This window comes from Thalassophryne amazonica, chromosome 22, assembly GCF_902500255.1.
Source record: "Thalassophryne amazonica chromosome 22, fThaAma1.1, whole genome shotgun sequence".
NCBI classification, from domain to species: Eukaryota; Metazoa; Chordata; class Actinopteri; order Batrachoidiformes; family Batrachoididae; genus Thalassophryne; species Thalassophryne amazonica.
Window position 1 is genome coordinate 38,511,254 of NC_047124.1, and position 19,571 is coordinate 38,530,824.

General features: G+C 46.2%; 1 protein-coding gene across 1 annotated transcript in view; it reads left to right on the forward strand.

The window, feature by feature from the left end:
• LOC117504186 (protein DENND6B-like) overlaps positions 1-18,466 on the forward strand; it is a 74,098-nt gene extending 55,632 nt beyond the window's left edge. The window contains 3 exon segments of the mRNA XM_034163577.1: positions 8,118-8,220; positions 17,086-17,160; positions 18,195-18,466. Of these exon segments, the coding sequence (XP_034019468.1) occupies positions 8,118-8,220; positions 17,086-17,160; positions 18,195-18,317 (301 nt within the window). The 3' untranslated portion in view covers positions 18,318-18,466.
• The last annotated feature ends 1,105 nt before the right edge of the window (positions 18,467-19,571 follow it).

The following is a 19,571-nucleotide window of genomic DNA, read 5'->3' on the forward strand; positions in this document are numbered from 1 at the left end:
TTAATTAATAAGCTGGAATGGAAGATTGCTGCTAATCCTCCACCCCGGCCCGTGCTACGAGCATTCTGACAGTTAGTGTGACTCGGGGGTGTTGACTCATTTAAACTAACATATTCATCCTGCTGTAACCAGGTTTCTGTTAGGCAGAATAAATCAATATGTTGATCAATTATTATATCATTTACCAACAGGGACTTAGAAGAGAGAGACCTAATGTTTAATAGACCACATTTAACTGTTTTAGTCTGTGGTGCAGTTGAAGGTGCTATATTATTTTTTCTTTTTGAATTTTTATGCTTAAAAAGATTTTTGCTGGTTATTGGTTTTCTGGGAGCAGGCACCGTCTCTACGGGGATGGGGTAATGAGGGGATGGCAGGGGGAGAGAAGCTGCAGAGAGGTGTGTAAGACTACAACTCTGCTTCCTGGTCCCAACCCTGGATAGTCACGGTTTGGAGGATTTAAGAAAATTGGCCAGATTTCTAGAAATGAGAGCTGCTCCATCCAAAGTGGGATGGATGCCGTCTCTCCTAACAAGACCAGGTTTTCCCCAGAAGCTTTGCCAATTATCTATGAAGCCCACCTCATTTTTTGGACACCACTCAGACAGCCAGCAATTCAAGGAGAACATGCGGCTAAACATGTCACTCCCGGTCCGATTGGGGAGGGGCCCAGAGAAAACTACAGAGTCCGACATTGTTTTTGCAAAGTTATACATGTTAATTTTAGTGACCTCCGATTGGCGTAACCGGGTGTTATTACTGCCGACGTGAATTACAATCTTACCAAATTTACGCTTAGCCTTAGCCAGCAGTTTCAAATTTCCTTCAATGTCGCCTGCTCTGGCCCCCGGAAGACAATTGACTATGGTTGCTGGTGTCGCTAACTTCACATTTCTCAAAACAGAGTCGCCAATAACCAGAGTTTGATCATCGGCGGGTGTGTCGTCGAGTGGGGAAAAACGGTTAGAGATGTGAACAGGTTGGCGGTGTACACGGGGCTTCTGTTTAGGGCTACGCTTCCTCCTCACAGTCACCCAGTCAGCCTGCTTTCCCGGCTGCTCGGGATCTGCCAGGGGGTAACTAACGGCGGCTAAGCTACCTTGGTCCGCACCGACTACAGGGGCCTGGCTAGCTGTAGAATTTTCCACGGTGCGGAGCCGAGTCTCCAATTCGCCCAGCCTGGCCTCCAAAGCTACGAATAAGCTACACTTATTACAAGTACCGTTACTGCTAAAGGAGGCCGAGGAATAACTAAACATTTCACACCCAGAGCAGAAAAGTGCGGGAGAGACAGGAGAAGCCGCCATGCTAAATCGGCTAAGAGCTAGTAGCTACGCTAAGCTAGCGGATTCCTAAAAACACGCAAAGTGAATAATGTGTAAATAATTTAGAGGTGATTCAGCAGAAGGAGTGCTTTAATTAAGGCACGTAAAGATTACACTGGGAAACAAATCGTAATCTAGATAACTAGATCAATCTAACTGCGCAGATTAAACAGCTAACAGATACAGAAAAACACCGCTGTGCTCCGGAACAGGAAGTGATACAATACCGCAGTGAGAGCCAACCGCCAGTAGAGGCCAATGAAGCACAAAGAAAACAATTAAGCTGGTTTTTAATACCTAGTGGCTCTGTGACATCGTCTGTGGGTCACATGTGTCAGACTGTTTTTATTTATTTATTTATTTTTCCATCTGTCCCCGTGAACACATTATAGCCATTGTTTAAGGCAGAGAGTGACTCATCTTTGTTGACAGTCTTTGTTGAAGCTGGCGCTGAGAGCGTTCTGACTTGTGATAATAAAGCAAGAGGCAACTGTGTGTCGCCTATCTGTCAGATTGTGTATTATTTATTTCTTTAATTTATTTCCGTCTCTCCCCCATGAACGTGTTAGAGATAGCCATCTGTTTAAGGCAGAGAGTGACTCATCTTTGTTGACAATAGCCATCTGTTTAAGGCAGAGAGTGACTCATCTTTGTTGACAATAGCCATCTGTTTAAGGCAGAGAGTGACTCATCTTTGTTGACAATCTTTCAATCTGGCGGGTCAGAACTTTGTCTTGTGCCGATAATGATGATGACTACAAAACAAACCTCAATTTCCCCGAGGGAGGACTTCCAGAAATGTGAGAGGCAAATAAACAAAAATGTTTGTAATGGTGGTGGTGACTAAAGCCCTGGTTGGGGTGGGGGGGTCTGGGAACGACCCCCTCACGGCGGGCGGGTTTTAGCCGCACTGAAGCTCCCCAGAACTATTTTACTAAAAAAAAAAAAAAAAAATTTGGTGGACCTCAGTGACATTAGGTGAGGCGCTTCGCTCTTTAATGTCGGTGACATAAACATATTATTTACTGTTGTTGTAAATTACATTGATCATTCAACAAATCTATTGATCTCCAGAATACAGAAGTTTCTGTTGTTGAAATTTCAGTTTATTTTCATTTATATAGCTCAAAATCACAACAGAGTTGCCTCAAGGTGCTTCACACAAGTAAGGTCTAACCTTACCAACCCCCAGAGCAACAGTGGTAAGAAAAAACTCCCTCTGAGGAAGAAACCTCAAGCAGACCAGACTCAAAGGGGTGACCCTCTGCTTGGGCCATGATACAAACATAAATTACAGAACAATTCACAGAAAAAATATACAGGAAATGCTGTTGGTGCACAGGACAGGAGGGTCTCCAGCACAAATACCACAACCATCTCTGGATGGAGCTGAACCTTAAACAGAGAGAAAAAAACAGAATCAGGCATCAGAAAGACAAGAAATACAGTATAATTTGTCAGCATTAAACAACAAGAAAAACAGAAGAAATACTAAGGTGATCGCCGGCCACTAGCCCTAAGCTTCACTAAAAGACCCAGAATTTCGGTAAAGTTGAGGCCGCGGCATGCTCCAATTACTAATAAAAATGAATTAAAAGGGTAAAAAGCGTAGTAACATACTATGCCAGTATACTAGCCATACGAAAGGAAAAATAAGTGCATCTTAAGTCTGGTCTTGAAAGTTTCCACAGAATCTGACTGTTTTATTGATGCAGGGAGATCATTCCACAGAACAGGGGCACGATAAGAGAAAGCTCTGTGACCCACAGACTTTTTATTCACCTTAGGGACACAAAGTAGTCCTGCACACAGAGTGCAGAGCCTGGGCCGGTACGTAAGGTTTAATTAGGTCAGCTAGGTACAACCCATATTCCAGTGAAGTTGGGACGTTGTGTAAAATGTAAATAAAAAACAGAATACAATGATTTTCAAATCCTCTTCAACCTATATTCAATTGAATACACCACAAAGACAAGATATTTAATGTTCAAACTGATAAACTTTATTGTTTATCAGTTGTAGTCCGTTTATGTGTTTGTGTCAAGTGGGCATAACACTTCTTCTTCTTTCAGATCCAGTGGTGGACAGCACCAGCTTAAGGTGCATTTACCACCACCTACTGGGCTGGTGACTGCCCACTGAGACTTTACAAAACCTTAACTCCTGGCAGCCATAGTCATTTGTTTAGATGCGATGAAGTAATCCAGTGTCCTTTGGATATTTAAATCATTCTTTTTGCATGACGTCTGATGGGTTTTGCGCCCGTACTGGCAGTGGCTACTTCAGTTCCCGATAGCGATGTGCATTTTTTGTTAAATGTGCCATCTGTTTCGTCTCAGTCTTGTACAAAAAGAGTCTACAACAGAAGCCTACTACTCGGACTCCGTAACTCCAACTTTTCATACGATCTTTCCGGAGTTACATGGGCTTTGGAACCTGATGCACTCAGCGAGCTAGAAATCCTACACTGGCAAAACTCAGGGGCCTGCAAAGCAGCGGACTCTCCTCCTGCCACCAGCCGACGCCAGGAGGCGATGCAAGCAGTGGGAGAGAGCTAGCATACGCCGCAAGAGTTGTGCTAGAGCTAGCAAGCGGGGCTGCTGAGCGCGTATCAGTGCCAGACTAAAAGCGAAGCCGTACAGATCTGCACTTCCTTCGATTCTGCTCTCCAATGTTCGTTCATTGGAAAACAAAATGGACTACCTCAGATTGGATCTAACAACACAAAGGAAGGTGAGAGACTGCAGTGCCATCATCCTCACAGAGACATGGCTTAGCCACACTGTCCCAGACAACGCCATTCAGGTGGACGGTCTAACATCGTTCCGGGCAGACAGAAGTCAAGTTCTCAGTGGTAAATCACGAGGTGGTGGTGTGTGCATTTTCATCAACAACAACTGGTGTACTAATGTTAAAGTCATCTCAAGCCACTGTTCTGAGGACATAGAGTTTCTAACTCGTCAAGTGCCGTCCAATATACTTACTGAGAGAGTTTTCAGCTGTCACTGTAACAGCTGTGTATTTGCCGCACAGCGCAAACACAAAGGATGCACTCTCTACACTGTATCAGTCTGTGAGCTCAATGCAGGACTCAAATCCGGATGCTGCTAACATAATCACGGGTGATTTCAATCAAGCTGAATTGAAAACAGTACTCCCTCACTATCACAAACGTGGATTTTGCAGCAAGGGGAGAAAACATTCTTGACCAGGTGTATACAGGCATACAGAACTGTTCACCACCCCCACCTGGGAAACTCAGACCACCTCTCTATCAGGCTCATTCCAGCCTACTGACCACTGCTAACGAGGTGCAAACCTTCTGTGAAACAGATCAGAACTTGGCCAGAAGGGGCCACCTCAGCACTACAAGACTGTTTTGACTGCACAGAATGGAATGTTTTCAGAGAGGCCGCCACTTCCAACCAGCATGTCAACATAACGGAATACACTGAGTCTGTGACAGGCGACATATCCAAATGCATGGAAGATGTGACTGTCATAAAACACATCACCACAAGGGCAAATGACAAGCCCTGGTTCACCAGGGAGGTGCATGAGCTCCTGAGAGCACGGAACACTGCTTTCAAGTCTGGAGACAAGGAAGCCCTCAGATCAGCGAGGGCCAACTTGAACCGGGGCATGAGAGCAGCCAAGCGTGCCTATGGACAGAAGATCCAATCACATTTCACTGACACAAAAGACCCCAGACGCCTATGGCAAGGCATTCAGTCAGTAACAGACTATCGGCCCACCCCATACCCTGTGAGGACTTTCTTAACTCATGTCTTCTTCAGTCGTTTTGAAGAAAACAACACCACCACTCCAACAAAAGCCCCTCACTGCTTGGACAATGCAACACTTCAACTGGACCTGGCTGATGTGCAGAGGACCCTTGAAAAGGTGAACCCCAGGAAGGCTGCCGGCCCTGATAATATACCTGGACGTGTGCTTCGAGACTGTGCTGACTCACTTACAGATGTTCTCACAGATATCTACAACATCTCTCTGAGCCAAGCCATCATACCAGAATGCTTCAAAGCCACCACCATCATACCGCTACCCAAGAAATCTCCAGCAAGAACCCTGAATGACTCCCAGCCCATAGCACTCACTCCCATTGTGATGAAGTGCTTTGAAAGGCTGGTCAAGGCTCACATAACATCCAGCCTACCCGCCACTCTTGACCCATTCCAGTTTGCGTACCGTCCCAAGCGCTGTACTGATGATGCCATAGCAGCAGCACTTCACCTCAGACTGGCTCATCTAGAGAACAAAGACAGCTACGTGCGGATGCTGTTCGTTGACTTCAGCTCTGCCTTCAACACAGTCATCCCACAACACCTGGTGAACAGACTGAGTGCTATAGGCATCAGCACCCCACTCTGCACCTGGCTACTGGACTTTCTCACCAACAGACCACAGACAGTAAGAGTGGGCAAAAACTCCTCGCAGACCGCCATCAAATCAATTTTATTTATATAGCACCAAATCACAACAAACAGTTGCCCCAAGGCGCTTTATATTGTAAGGCAAAGCCATACAATAATTACGGAAAAACCCCAACGGTCAAAACGACCCCCTGTGAGCAAGCACTTGGCGACAGTGGGAAGGAATAATTCCCTTTTAACAGGAAGAAACCTCCAGCAGAACCAGGCTCAGGGAGGGGCAGTCTTCTGCTGGGACTGGTTGGGGCTGATGGAGAGAATCAGGAAAAAGACATGCTGTGGAGGGGAGCAGAGATCAATCACTAATGATTAAATGCAGAGTGGTGCATACAGAGCAAAAAGAGAAAGAAACACTCAGTGCATCATGGGAACCCCCCAGCAGTCTACGTCTATAGCAGGAGCTGGTTCCACAGGAGAGGAACCTGAAAGCTGAAGGCTCTGCCTCCCATTCTACTCTTACAAACCCTAGGAACTACAAGTAAGCCTGCAGTCTGAGAGCGAAGTGCTCTATTGGGGTGATATGGTACTATGAGGTCCCTAAGATAAGATGGGACCTGATTATTCAAAACCTTCTAAGTAAGAAGAAGAATTTTAAATTCTATTCTAGAATTAACAGGAAGCCAATGAAGAGAGGCCAATATGGGTGAGGGTTCATCATGAACACAGGGGTCCCCCAGGGATGTGTGTTGAGCCCTCTGCTGTTCACTCTGATGACCCATGACTGTTGTGCCAGACACAACTCAAACCACATCATCAAGTTTGCAGATGACACAACAGTAGTGGGCCTCATCAGCAACGATGACGACTCAGCCTACAGAGAGGCGGTACACCATCTCATCAACTGGTGTGACATCAACAACCTGCACCTCAATGTCATCAAAACAAAGGAAATAACGGTGGACTTCAGGAAGAATCACAAGCCTCACACACCTCTCACCATCAATGCAGTGCTGTGGAATCAGTGAAAAGCACCACGTTCCTGGGGGTGCACATCACTGATGACCTGACATGGACAACCAACACCACCTCCCTTGTCAAGAAAGCTCAGCAATGCCTCCACTTCCTACGCAGGATGAGGAGTGCCAGTCTCCCCCCTTCAGCACTCACCACCTTCTACAGGGGCACCATTGAAAGCATCCTCACCAGCAGTCTCTCAGTCTGGTATGGCAGCTGCCATGTTGCTGACCAGAAAGTGCTACAGAGAGTGGTGAGAACAGCGGAGAAGATCACAAGGTCAGCCCAAACATCCATACAGGACCTGTACCCATCCCGCTGCCACAGAAGAGCCATCAACATCATCAAAGACCCCGCCCACCCCTCAAACAAACTGTTGACCCTCCTACCATCTGGCAAGCACGACAGCAGTATGCGCTGCAGGACCACCAGACTCAGCAACAGCTTCTTCCCCACAGGCCATCAGACTGCTAAACTCACTCCCAAAGGCAAGAAAATAACACCCCCAACACACACACACCAAACTACTTTTATGCACATCCCTTTGCACAAAAAACAAAAACTTTACAAACTTATTCACCTCCATGCTGCTACTCTGCACGTTTGCCACATTGCACCTACTATATTGTTGTACTCCAGTAACAAACCTCAACTGACGACATTCTGAAACACTATGACAGCCCTGGAAATGTCTGCTCACTGTTGTCTTTGTCTATATGTCGTGCTGATTGTTGTTCTGTTACTGATATTATTTGCAGTTTATGTCCCAGTGATGTCTCATGTCCAGTCTATATTTAGTTGTATGTATAATTTAGTCTCTGTTACTGCACATTTGGAGTCTGGGGAAACGTAATTTCAGTCTTCTGTGTAATGTCCTGTTGCTGACAATAAAGTTCACTTTGACTTTGACTTTGATCTGGTCTAATGAGTGCTGCTAAATAATTTTCTAACCTTCTTGATAATATTTTTGAAAAAATCTTGCCATCTACGTTTGTCAGACTAGCTGGGTGATAAGAGCTACACTGGTCCTCTGGCTTCCCTTTCTTTAATATTAAGGAAATGTTTGCTGAATATAACGTGGTTGTGCGCGTTTTCTGCCGAACGCCGGTACATATTTAAAAGTGGCCTAACTAATTGATCTTGAAAACTCCAGACCATAAGACACCACTTTATTTTGAGCAGGAACATGGACGCTTTGATTCTTTGGTACATCTGCAAACAGAATACTTGGCTGCTGATGTCCGTAAACGCTGATATTAAGGAGTCAGTGATCCAAGATCCAGTTCAGGCGTATTTGTCAGACGTGCTCTCAGCAGGTTCAGTGTTTGCCACGTTCATTTGTGTTTGAGGGAAAACTTTTGTTAATTCTTTATTTCTGCTCGTTTCTCAGGAAGTTCTTCAGGTCTCCAAACTTTGACGGCTGGTATCGTCAGCGGCACAGAGAGATGACTCAGAAACTGGACTGTCTTCACCTGGAGGCCATCTGTGAAGCTGTAAGTCAGTTTATCAGTTCTGAGGTGATGCGTTAAGCCTGATTTATGCTTCTCCGTCTCCGCAGCTCAGTAGAACACAGAACCCTCTGCATCTCTGAGTACCCTCTCCACAGTCTGACGTGCACCTCCCAAAACCTGAAACTGCACATCAAAATGACGGAGACCGCAAGGGCTCTGATTGGTCACTTATCCGGTTTCACTCCTCCCCCATCATAGTTTAGTAGTTTTTGCAGTGCAGCCAGCGATTATATTTCAATCATGTATCAAACAGAGAAACGTTTGGCAGAAAAGTCCACAAATATGACCAAATTTACAACACAGAGTCCAAAAACTACAAAGACACTCAAATTAATTCATATTCATGGAGGGAAATTGCACGTACTGTACCCTTGGTTTGGAGGTTGATGATTGCATAAAGAAGTGGAGCTCGTTGAGGGACAAATTAATCCAGAAAAAGAAAACAAAAAACAACAAAAAAAAAAAAAACAACCAGCAGCAGGCAGAAACAAAGTCCCTGCCATGTTCTTCACGTTGCGCCCCCTACTATTCTGGTGATAAATTGCAATACGACACCCACCAACTTGGAGAAATTCAAAAGGTCATGTTGATTTATTTCCTGCTTCTAAAGTTATGAGCAGACACCTCAGTAGGTCAGGACGTGCTCTGCCAAAATGTAGACCTGGGTTGGAATCCTGCTCACACCTCCTGTCTGTGTTCTTGGGCAAAACACTTAATCTGCATCGTCTCAGTCCACCTAGCTGTAAACGGGTACCGGCCTAGGCTGGGGAAGTGGGACTGGCGTCCTGTGCAGCGAGAGTCTCATCTGCTTCACATGACAAAATACAGAGACAAGCACTGGCGGGCCTCAGGGCCTGTACAGGACTTACTTCTTCAACTAAACTCCAACATTAGTAAGAGAGCAGCTCTGAGTGAAGCCTGGAGGATTGTGGTCTACGATGATCCAGGAGTGACCCTGTACTTAAACTGCTCTCTGGCATGCTGCAGGAACACTTCCCACCATGTGTTCCCTTTTTAACTGCACTTTGGGTTCAGCGGAACCAACTGTGTGCTCCAGCTCTACAACACATGTAGCAAAATTGGAGCTAGCGGGCGACCGTTTCTTGGATTGCAGGGAGTTGGGATGATTTCACTGATGAACTCGTCCCACCTGCTGGAGTCAGTGGCTGCAAAGAAAACCTGCACCCTCTCGGCCCTTTCTGGAATACTTTGGACACCACTACACTTGTGGTTAAGTGTTGGGCTTGAGACCAGAGGATCCTCAGTTCAAACCCCAGGCTGACCGGAAAGTTACTAAGGGCCCTTGGGCAAGGTCCCTTAATCTGCAAGTTGCTCCTGGTGTGTAGTGGGCACCTTGTATGGCAGCAGCACCCTGACATTGGGGTGAATATGAGGCATGATTGTAAAGCGCTTTGCGTGTCTGATGCAGATGGAAAAAGTGCGATATAAGTGCAGTCCATTTACTATGTACTTACCCTCTGCACCCCATTAATTTACCTGCTGCACCACATTAGCTTACACCCTGTATCTCATTAATGTACCCGCTGCTCCTCATTAACTTACCTGTTGCACTTGGTAACTTACCCGCTGTACCTTGTTAACTTATGAATGAATGAATTTATTCGGCGCACACAGATTTAACACAAAAACCCTGATCAAAAAAACTATTTCACACTCAACCTGTGTGGCTGAAAGGGGTAAGCAGAAGCAAAAGCTTATACACACCCACCCCGTTTACCATAAGTAAAAAAAATCATAACAGTCACCTGAAGGCCACACAAACAAAAAAAATCAGGCATCAGAAAGACAACAAATACAGTACAATTACAATATGCAATACAAAATACAGTATAATTTGTCATCATTAAGCAATAAGAAAAACAAAAGAACTACCACAGTGATCGTCAGCCACCAGCCCCTCGCTTCACCAAAAAAACCCAGAATCTAGATAAAGTTGAGGCCGCGGCACACAGCCGCTTCCTAATAAAATAAATTAAAAGATTAAAAATCATTAAAAGATTATAAAACATTTAAAAGATTAAAAAGCATAGTAACATACTATACCAGTATGCTAGCCATACGAAAGGGAAAATAAGTGTCTTAAGTCTGGACTTGAAAGTCTCCAGAGAATCTGACTGTTTTATTGATGCAGGGAGATCATTCCACAGAACAGGGGCACGATAAGAGAAAGCTCACTGACCCGCAGACTTCTTATTCACCCTAAGGACACAAAGTGGTCCTGCACCCTGAGAACGCAGAGCCTGGGCCGGTACATAGGGTTTAAGTCGCTCAGCTAGGTACAGGGCCTGACACATGCCAAGGGGCACACTTTAGACTGGTGTGCTGTGCTGGCACAAGCCCCTCCCATCTCTGCTGCACGGACCTGGCTGTCTCCCAACAGCAAAGCCATCCGTTCTCCGTCCCTGTTCCCCTCCCTAAGCAGCGACTAAAAGGTCCATCACACACAGGAATACAAAACGTATGTGCATACCTACACTGGCTAACACCCTAGCAACCAGCCTCTCTATCCACCCCTCCAGCCGCACTGTCAACGGCCCTGGTAGAGCACTACAACAGTGTCCTCACACTCAGCCTGGACTCTGTTGCACCACTTATCACCAAATCGGTCTCCTACACCCTCCCCGCTCTCTAGTTTACCTCAGACTTGCAGAGGCTCAAGTCCATGGGGTGCCGGCTCAAGAGGCTTCACAAAAGACCTGGCCTCACTGTCCATCTTGAAGCCTACAGAGACCATGTCAAGTGCTATAAAGAGGCTCTCACCCAGGCAAAGCACTCTATTACTCCACACCTATCAACAGCCAACAAAAGCATCCCAAAATGCTTTTCTCTACCATCACCCGCCTACTTGACCCTCCCGATGCCCCGCAACCCTCTGATAGAGTGGCTCTGCTCCAGGTTCCTACACACTCCCCCGCCAGCCACACTACCTTGGCAGAATATGTACCATATTTCTGCCTGCCCACCACAGTGCTGCCTCTCCACCACCTCCACCCTAGTGAAGGCCTGTCTTCCCACCACCTGGCCCACGGTGGTTGCTATCATCAAGGCCTCACTTAGCTCTGGTGTGGTACCCTCCAGCTTTAAGTTGGCGGCCATGATTCCAACACTCAAAAAAGACAAGCCTGGACCCAGCTGACCCCAACAACTACCGCCTGATCTCCAACCTTCCATTCCTGAGTAAGATCTTGGAAAGAGCAGTGGCTGCCCACCTACAACACCACATGTCCCACCTTGAGCTCTTTGAACCTCTCCAATCTGGCATCAGACCCCATCATAGCACTGAAACCGCTCTCATCAAAATCACAAACGACTTCCTGATTGCTGCAGATAATGGCCTTGTCTCCATCCTCGTACTCCAAGGCCTCTCTGCTGCCTTCTATACCATTTCCCATTCCATCCTCCTCACCCATCTCTCCGAGCTCATCGGCCTTACTGACACTGCACTCTCCTGGTTCCAGTCCTACCTCTCTAACGAAAACAATACATCACTTTGCAAGGCTCCAACTCCACCAAAGCAACAGTTAATCATGGCATCCCCCAGGGATCTGTCCTTGGCCCCCTCCTCCTTACCATCTACTTGCTCCCCCTGGTCAGATCATCTGCAACCATGGACTCAGTTTTCACTGTTATGCTGACAACACCCAACTGCATCAGCACCAAGCCTTCCTTGCAACTCCCACCAATACAACTCAACAACTGTCTGCAGGATATCAAAACTTGGATGACCAACCGACTGAAACTTAACACCAACAAGACAGAGCTCCTGGTGGTGGCCCCAGCACACCTGCTCAAGAAGGCTGGAGACCTCACCCTGGTCATTGACAGCTGCACCACCTCCCCAACATCTGAAATGCAGAACCTGGGTGTCATTGTGGATTCAACACTCTCGTTCAGTTCCCATATCAAGAGCATCACCAAATCTGCCTTCTTCCACCTGCGTAATATTTCAAGACTCCAGCCATCACTCTGACTCAGTCACTGAACCACTCATCCATGCCTTCATCACCTCTCGTCTGGACTACTGCAGTGGCATCCTGTCTGGGCTGCCCAACAAGGCCCTAGACAGATTGCAGTATGTCCAGAACTCAGCTGCCAGGGTGCTACCTCATACCAAACACTGCCAGCACATCACCCCCATCTCAAGAAACTCTACTGGCTCCCAGTTAAAGAATGCATCAGCTGCAAAATCCTTCTCCTCACCTACAAATCACTCCACTCACTGACACTCAAGTACATCACAGAGCTCTTCCACCCCTACTCCCATTCACGGTCCCGGCGCTTCACCAGCAGGACTTCCTTCTCCACTCCCCACACCAAACTCCAAAACCTTTGGAGATAGGGCTTTCTGTGTAACTGCCCCTACCCTCTGGAACAGCCTGCCCCCTCTCATCTGTTCTGCCACTTGTCTGACACAGTTCCAAAAGCTCCTCAACCACACCTCTTCTCTCTTATCTATCCTCCCTAAACTCCCCACCTCTACCTCCCTCCTCCCACTATTGTGAAGCGACATTGGGTATCATGAAAGGTGCTATAGAAATCCAAGTCATCTTTATTATCATTATTATTATTATAGGGAGGTGCCAGTTTGTGAATAATTTTATAGGTTAGTAACAGAACCTTAAAATCTGATCTCACTGGGACAGGAAGCCAGTGAAGAGACGTCAAAATGGGTGTAATGTGGTCAAACTTTCTGCTTCATGTCAAACGTCTGGCAGCAGCATTTTGAACCAATTGGAGAGCCCTAATGCTGGACTGTAGTAAACCAGAAAATAGAACATTGCAGTCGTCCAATCTAGAAGAGATAAATGCATGAATCAAAGTCTCAGCATCAGCCATAGACAGGATGGGACGAATCTTCACTATACGAGGTCTATTAGAAAAGAAACCGATCTTTTTATTTTTTTTAAAAACTATATGGATTTGAATCACGTGCGATTATATCAGACAAGCTTGAACCCTCGTGCGCATGCGTGAGTTTTTCACGCTTGTCGGTTGCATCATTCGCCTGTGGGCAGGCTTTGAGTAAGCACTGGTCCACCCCCCCTCGTCAGAATTCCTTTGTCTGACTTCTTCCTGAGAGACTGGCGCTTTGCTTGATCAAAATTTTTTCAGAAACTGTAAGGCACATCCAAGTGGATACCATTCGAGAAATTCAGACGGTTTTCGGTGAAAATTTTAATGGCTGATGAGAGATTATGGAGTGTTACTGTCGCTTTAAGGACTGCCCATGGAGCCAGACGGCGCACCTCGCCCCAAGCCGACGTCGTCATCCTGTTTCAAGCTGAAAACTTCCAAATTTAAGCCTCTGTTGACCCAGGATGTCGTGAGAGAACAGAGAAGTTTCAGAAGAGGTCGGGATCAGCAGTTTATCCGGACATTCCACTGTTAAAGGAGATTTTGTAATGAAAGACGTGCAGACGGATTCGCGCGTCGGCACCCAGCCGCTCATGGCGCTGCGCCACAGCAAAACACCTCCGTGTGATAACCTTAGTAAGATTCAGGCGGTTTTCGATGGCTTTCAGTCGAGTGAGTATCCGAGAAATTGTTTAACAGCTGGGCATGTTCCAACTTGTCCTATAATGCTTCCAACGGAGGTGTTTGCTGTCGGCGCCGCGCGATGAGTGGCTGGGTGCCGACGCGCAAATCCGTCCGCACGTCTTTCATTACAAAATCTCCTTTAACAGTGGAATGTTCAGATAAACTGCTGATCCCGAAACTCTTCTGAAACTTCTCTGTTCTCTCACGACGTCCTGCATCAACAGAGCCTTAAATTTGGAAGTTTTCAGCTCGAAACAGGCTGACGACGGCGGCTCGGGGTGCGGCACACCGTCCGGCTCCGTGGGCAGTCCTTAAAGCGACAGTAACACTCCATAATCTCTCATCAGCCGTTAAAATTTCACCGAAAACCATCTGAATTTCTCGAATGGTGGTCCACTTGGATGTGCCTTACAGTTTCAGAAAAAATTTTGATGAAGCAAAGCGCCAGTCTCTCAGGAAGAAGTCAGACAAAGGAATTCCGACGAGGGGGTGGACCAGTGCTCACTCAAAGCCTGCCCACAGGCGAATGGACGCAACCGACAGGCGTGAAAAAAACTCACGCATGCACACGAGGGTTCAAGCTTGTCTGACACAATCACACGTGATTCAAATTCATATAGTTTTTGAAAAAATAAAAAGGTCAGTTTCTTTTATAATAGACCTCGTATTCACAAGTGGAAGAAAGCAGTCCTCATATGTCTCTAAAAACCGCCAACTCTGGAAAAGCCACCATCCAGAGGGGAATCTCCACCTTTAGAATAGAATATTGTCATTGTAAGATGTACAATGAAATTAAAAATGCTCGACCAGTCAGTGCAACAACATTCAGGTCATATAAAACTACAAGACTCTAAAATGAAAACTATAAAAGCATAATTATTTTATTTATATATATATATATATATATATATAATTATAATACCAACCAGCGAACACTCAACCAAACATACAACATTCATTGCACAATCCCCTAGTCGGACTAGCCACAGTAATTACATTTTGGCTTTACTGAGTGTGGTATTGCTGTGGGGTAAAATCTGTATCTGAATCTGTTTGTCCTTGGTTTTAATTGATTTGTTACCAGCTGCCTGATGGTAACAGATCAAACCGGGAGTGACCAGGGTGTGAGATATCCTTGATAATGTTCTTGGCTTTTTTGAGGCAGCGGGAATGGTGCAGTTCTTCCAGAGTGAGGGAGACGGCAGCCGATGACCCTCTGGGCTGTGTGATGACCCTCTGGAGTGCTTTTGGTCTGAGCCACTGTACGGACATCTACCAGGCTCGCCTTAGTTTGCTGAGGCTCCTTATAGATGTGCCACCTGTTCAAGACCGTGTGGCTCGGCTTCTGTCCTCGCAGCCCATACCTGCGCCTTGTCGACTTCAGCGTGACATCCAAATACAATTTCAAATTCAGCATCATGTAATATTACATTTCATACTTAAATTCCTGAACTTATTTCCAAATATAATACACTTTGTTTTACCAAGATGAAGTGATAATTTATTTGAATCAACATTGCTTACATATCTGTCATTCCTTCTCTATCATTTCCAAAAGCTGTTCCCAAGTGTGATCCCACTACAAAACACAGTGTGTATCAGAGTCAAATAAATACTAACTCATACTTGGGAAACCAACATGTATTATTAATATAGAAAAGAAACAGCAATGGACCAAGGGAACTGAAACCCTGGTGCGCCCCACATGTAATCGTTAAAAATTCAGAATTTATCCCACCAAATAGGACACACTTATACCTATTGTGTAAATAGCTAGCTATACAGTCATCCCCTGATACCATACTTACCCCTGTACCTCATTAACTTACCCTTTGTACCCCATTAACTTATCTGCTGTACCTCATTAACTTACCCTTTGTACCCCGTTAACTGCTGTACCCAATTAACTTATCAATCATTCCTCCTCACAGTCACCCAGTCACCTGCTTTCCCGGCTGCTCGGGATCTGCCAAGGGGGAACTAACGGCGGCTAAGCTACCTTGGTCCGCACCGACTACAGGGCCTGGCTAGCTGTAGAATTTTCCACGGTGCGGAGCCGAGTCTCCAATTCGCCCAGCCTGGCCTCCAAAGCTACGAATAAGCTACACTTATTACAAGTACCGTTACTGCTAAAGGAGGCCGAGGAATAACTAAACATTTCACACACAGAGCAGAAAAGTGCGGGAGCGACAGGAGAAGCCGCCATGCTAAATCGGCTAGAGCTAGTAGCTACGCTAACCTAGCGGATTCCTAAAAACACGCAAAGTGAATAATGTGTAAATAATTTAGAGGTGATTCAGCAGAAGAGTGCTTTAGTTAAGGCACGTAAAGATTACACTGGGAAACAAATCGTAATCTAGATAACTAGATCAATCTAACTGCGCAGATTAAACAGCTAACAGATACAGAAAAACACCGCTGTGCTCCGGAACAGGAAGTGATACAATACCGCAGTGAGAGCCAACCACCAGTAGAGGCAAGCAGAACTTATCTGCTGTACCTCATTAACTTACCCTTTGTACCCCATTAACTGAACTGCTGTACCCCATTAACTTATCTGCTGTACCTCAATAACTTACCCTTTGTACCCCGTTAACTTACCCGCTGTACCTCATTAACTTACCCTTTGTACCCCATTAACTGACCCGCTGTACTTCATTAACTTACCCACTGTACATCGTTAACTTACCCTTTGTACCCCGTTAACTTATCCCCTGCACCTCATTAACTTATCCACTGTACGTCATTAACTTACCCTTTGTACCCCGTTAACTTATCCCCTGCACCTCATTAACTTACCCACTGTACGTCAACTTACCCTTTGTACCCCGTTAACTTATCCCCTGCACCTCGTTAACTTACCCACTGTACGTCATTAACTTACCCTTTGTACTTCATTAACTTACCCCCTGCACCTCGTTAACTTACCCACTGTACGTCATTAACTTACCCCTCTATCTCGTTAACTTACCCCCTGCACCTCGTTAACTTACCCACTGTACATCGTTAACTTACCCTTTGTACCCCGTTAACTTATCCCCTGCACCTCATTAACTTATCCACTGTACGTCATTAACTTATCCCCTGCACCTCATTAACTGACCCACTGTACGTCATTAACTTACCCCTGAGCTGCTCTGTAAATCAGTTGTTAGGTAACAGCTGCCCCCCCCCCCGGTTGGTTTTTCCACCAAATACAAATTATGACTCGTTGAACAAATGCCTGTAACCACTTCCTGTTGAAAGTTGTCTCAGTGATGTCACCTGACCTGAAGTCTGATCTGACAGGACCTGTTGGACTGGATCAAAGACAAGTCTGAGGTGGAAATCGTGGACCTGGTCCTCAAACTCAAAGACAAGCTGGTGAGGTGGATCTGGTTTCTATATCAACATATTTGAAAAAAAAACCAAACTAATTTTCTTAAGATATTAAAGGGTTTTTGTTGTTGTTTACAATCTGATCTTGTCCCCTGGTTGTTTTTAGGACGTTTGACATTTTATTTCATTTGATTTGAACACATTTATCTGTTATTAATGCTGTCGTCATCAGAGAGTCCAGAACCAGCCCTGAATGATCTCAGCTGCTGAGGACCATTAATCTCCATCTGGTGTCCCACATTGAAGTGCTTCATCTTTATGTTGCTGTTGGACATCACAAACTGAAACCTCAACACACAGACAGACTGCAGCACAGCCCAGAAGAGACACAGAGACACAGTAAGAGACTGAGACACAGTGACAGACACAGTAAGAGACAGAGACACAGTGAGACACAGACAGACACAGAGAGTGACACACAGACAGACTGCAGCACGGCCCAGAAAGACACAGACAGACACAGAGACACAGACAGACACAGAAGAGACAGAGACACACAGACAGAGAGTGACACACAGACAGACTGCAGCACGGCCCAGAAGAGACAGACAGACATAGAGACACAGAAAGAGACAGAGACACACAGAGACAGAGACACAGAAAGAGACAGAGACACACAGAGACACAGACACACAGACAGACTGCAGCATGGCCCAGAAGAGACAGAGACACACAGACAGACACAGAGACAGACTGCAGCACGGCCCAGAAGAGACAGAGACACAGAGATACAGACAGACACAGACACACAGACAGACTGCAGCACGGCCCAGAAGAGACACAGAGACAGTGACAGAGACACACAGACAGACAGAGAGTGACACACAGACAGACTGCAGCACGGCCCAGAAGAGACACAGACAGAGACACATTGCTGCTCAGCGTCTTCACACTTTATTTTCGTCTTTTTGTCCATTTTCACGCGAGCTGCTGTGACGTCGTCGACTTTCGTAGAAGCTGACTGAGAGACGTCGTCCACTGACAGAAGTCCGTTTTCTGCGTCTTTGTTTGTTTGTCAGGTGAAAGCTCGGCGGCAGCAGCTGACGGTGAAGGACGGCGTTCTGGACAAACTGGACGGTTTTATTGAAACCATCATGAGTTCGCTGCCCAACGACCTGCAGACCATAATGAACGCTCGCTGAGCAGGCTGTTGTCACGGTAACAGAACCCTTGGCTGACCATCAGGTTTCCTGTGGATGAAGTCACACTGTTGCCATAACAACAAACTGTAAACGATGTCTGGACCTTCTATTTATTTTTTGTCTCACGTTCAGTCAGCTGACGCTTTGTAACAAACCGCTTTCAAAATAAAAGCCAGAAACCTTAAACTTTTCATCAGTGCTTCCTGTCTGTCTGATTTTGTCCTGAACATCAGAGAGCAAAACGTCTTCAGTCTCCCAGCCAGGGTCAGTGCAGACTACCATCCCATAGGGGGCGCTCTAACACAGAAAACTTAGGGACGTCTGAACTTTGCTGGTTATAATTAAACTTTCAACATCATGATGGTGCAGAAATAACAACCAGATCCTCAACACCACCTACGGGATAATGGAGGAACAGGTCCGACCCTCAGCCCGTCCACATGACGGGGACCGTGGGGACGGGTCTCTGATGTCAGGTTTCTGGGGCTGCACCTGACTGATGACCTCACCTGGAAAACCCAACACCACTGTCCAAGAAGACACAACAGAGGGAGGACACGTCCCACCCAGCACATCTGCTGTTCCACTTCTTACCCTCAGTGAGGCGCTACAGGACAATAAAAAGACAGACTGAAGAACAGCACATGTCCCCGAGCTGCTGCAGGCAGAAATCAGCACTGAGGGACGTCTCCTGAGGGGACATAACCATCTGTCTGCTTTCACCTGTTAGCCGATATCTCAAGAACCGGTGGACCAATTCAAGAACCAGTGGACCAATTCAAGAACCAGCAAACCAAGAACCAGTGGACCAATTTAAGAACTGGTGGACCAATTCAATCAATCATTTTTTTTATATAGCGCCAAATCACAACAAACTGAATCAACACCAACACCTCTCAGTCAACACAAGCCCAAAATTCGGATTAAAACGCCTGTCAGTCAACATGAGCCCGAAAACAACACCGAACGCTTATCAATCAACACTGAACTCCTGTCGGTCAACACGAGCCCAAAATCATCACCGAACGCCTGTTTTCACCATGAGCCCGAATCACCACCGAATGCTCATCAATAAACAGTGAACTCCTGTCGGTCAACACGAGCCCGAAATCATCACCGAACACCCGTCGGTCAGCACGAGCCCGAAATCAACACCGAATGCTCATCAATCAACACTGAACTTCTGTCGGTCAACACGAGCCTCAAATCACCACCGAACGCCTGCCGTTCAACATGAGCCCGAAATCACCACCG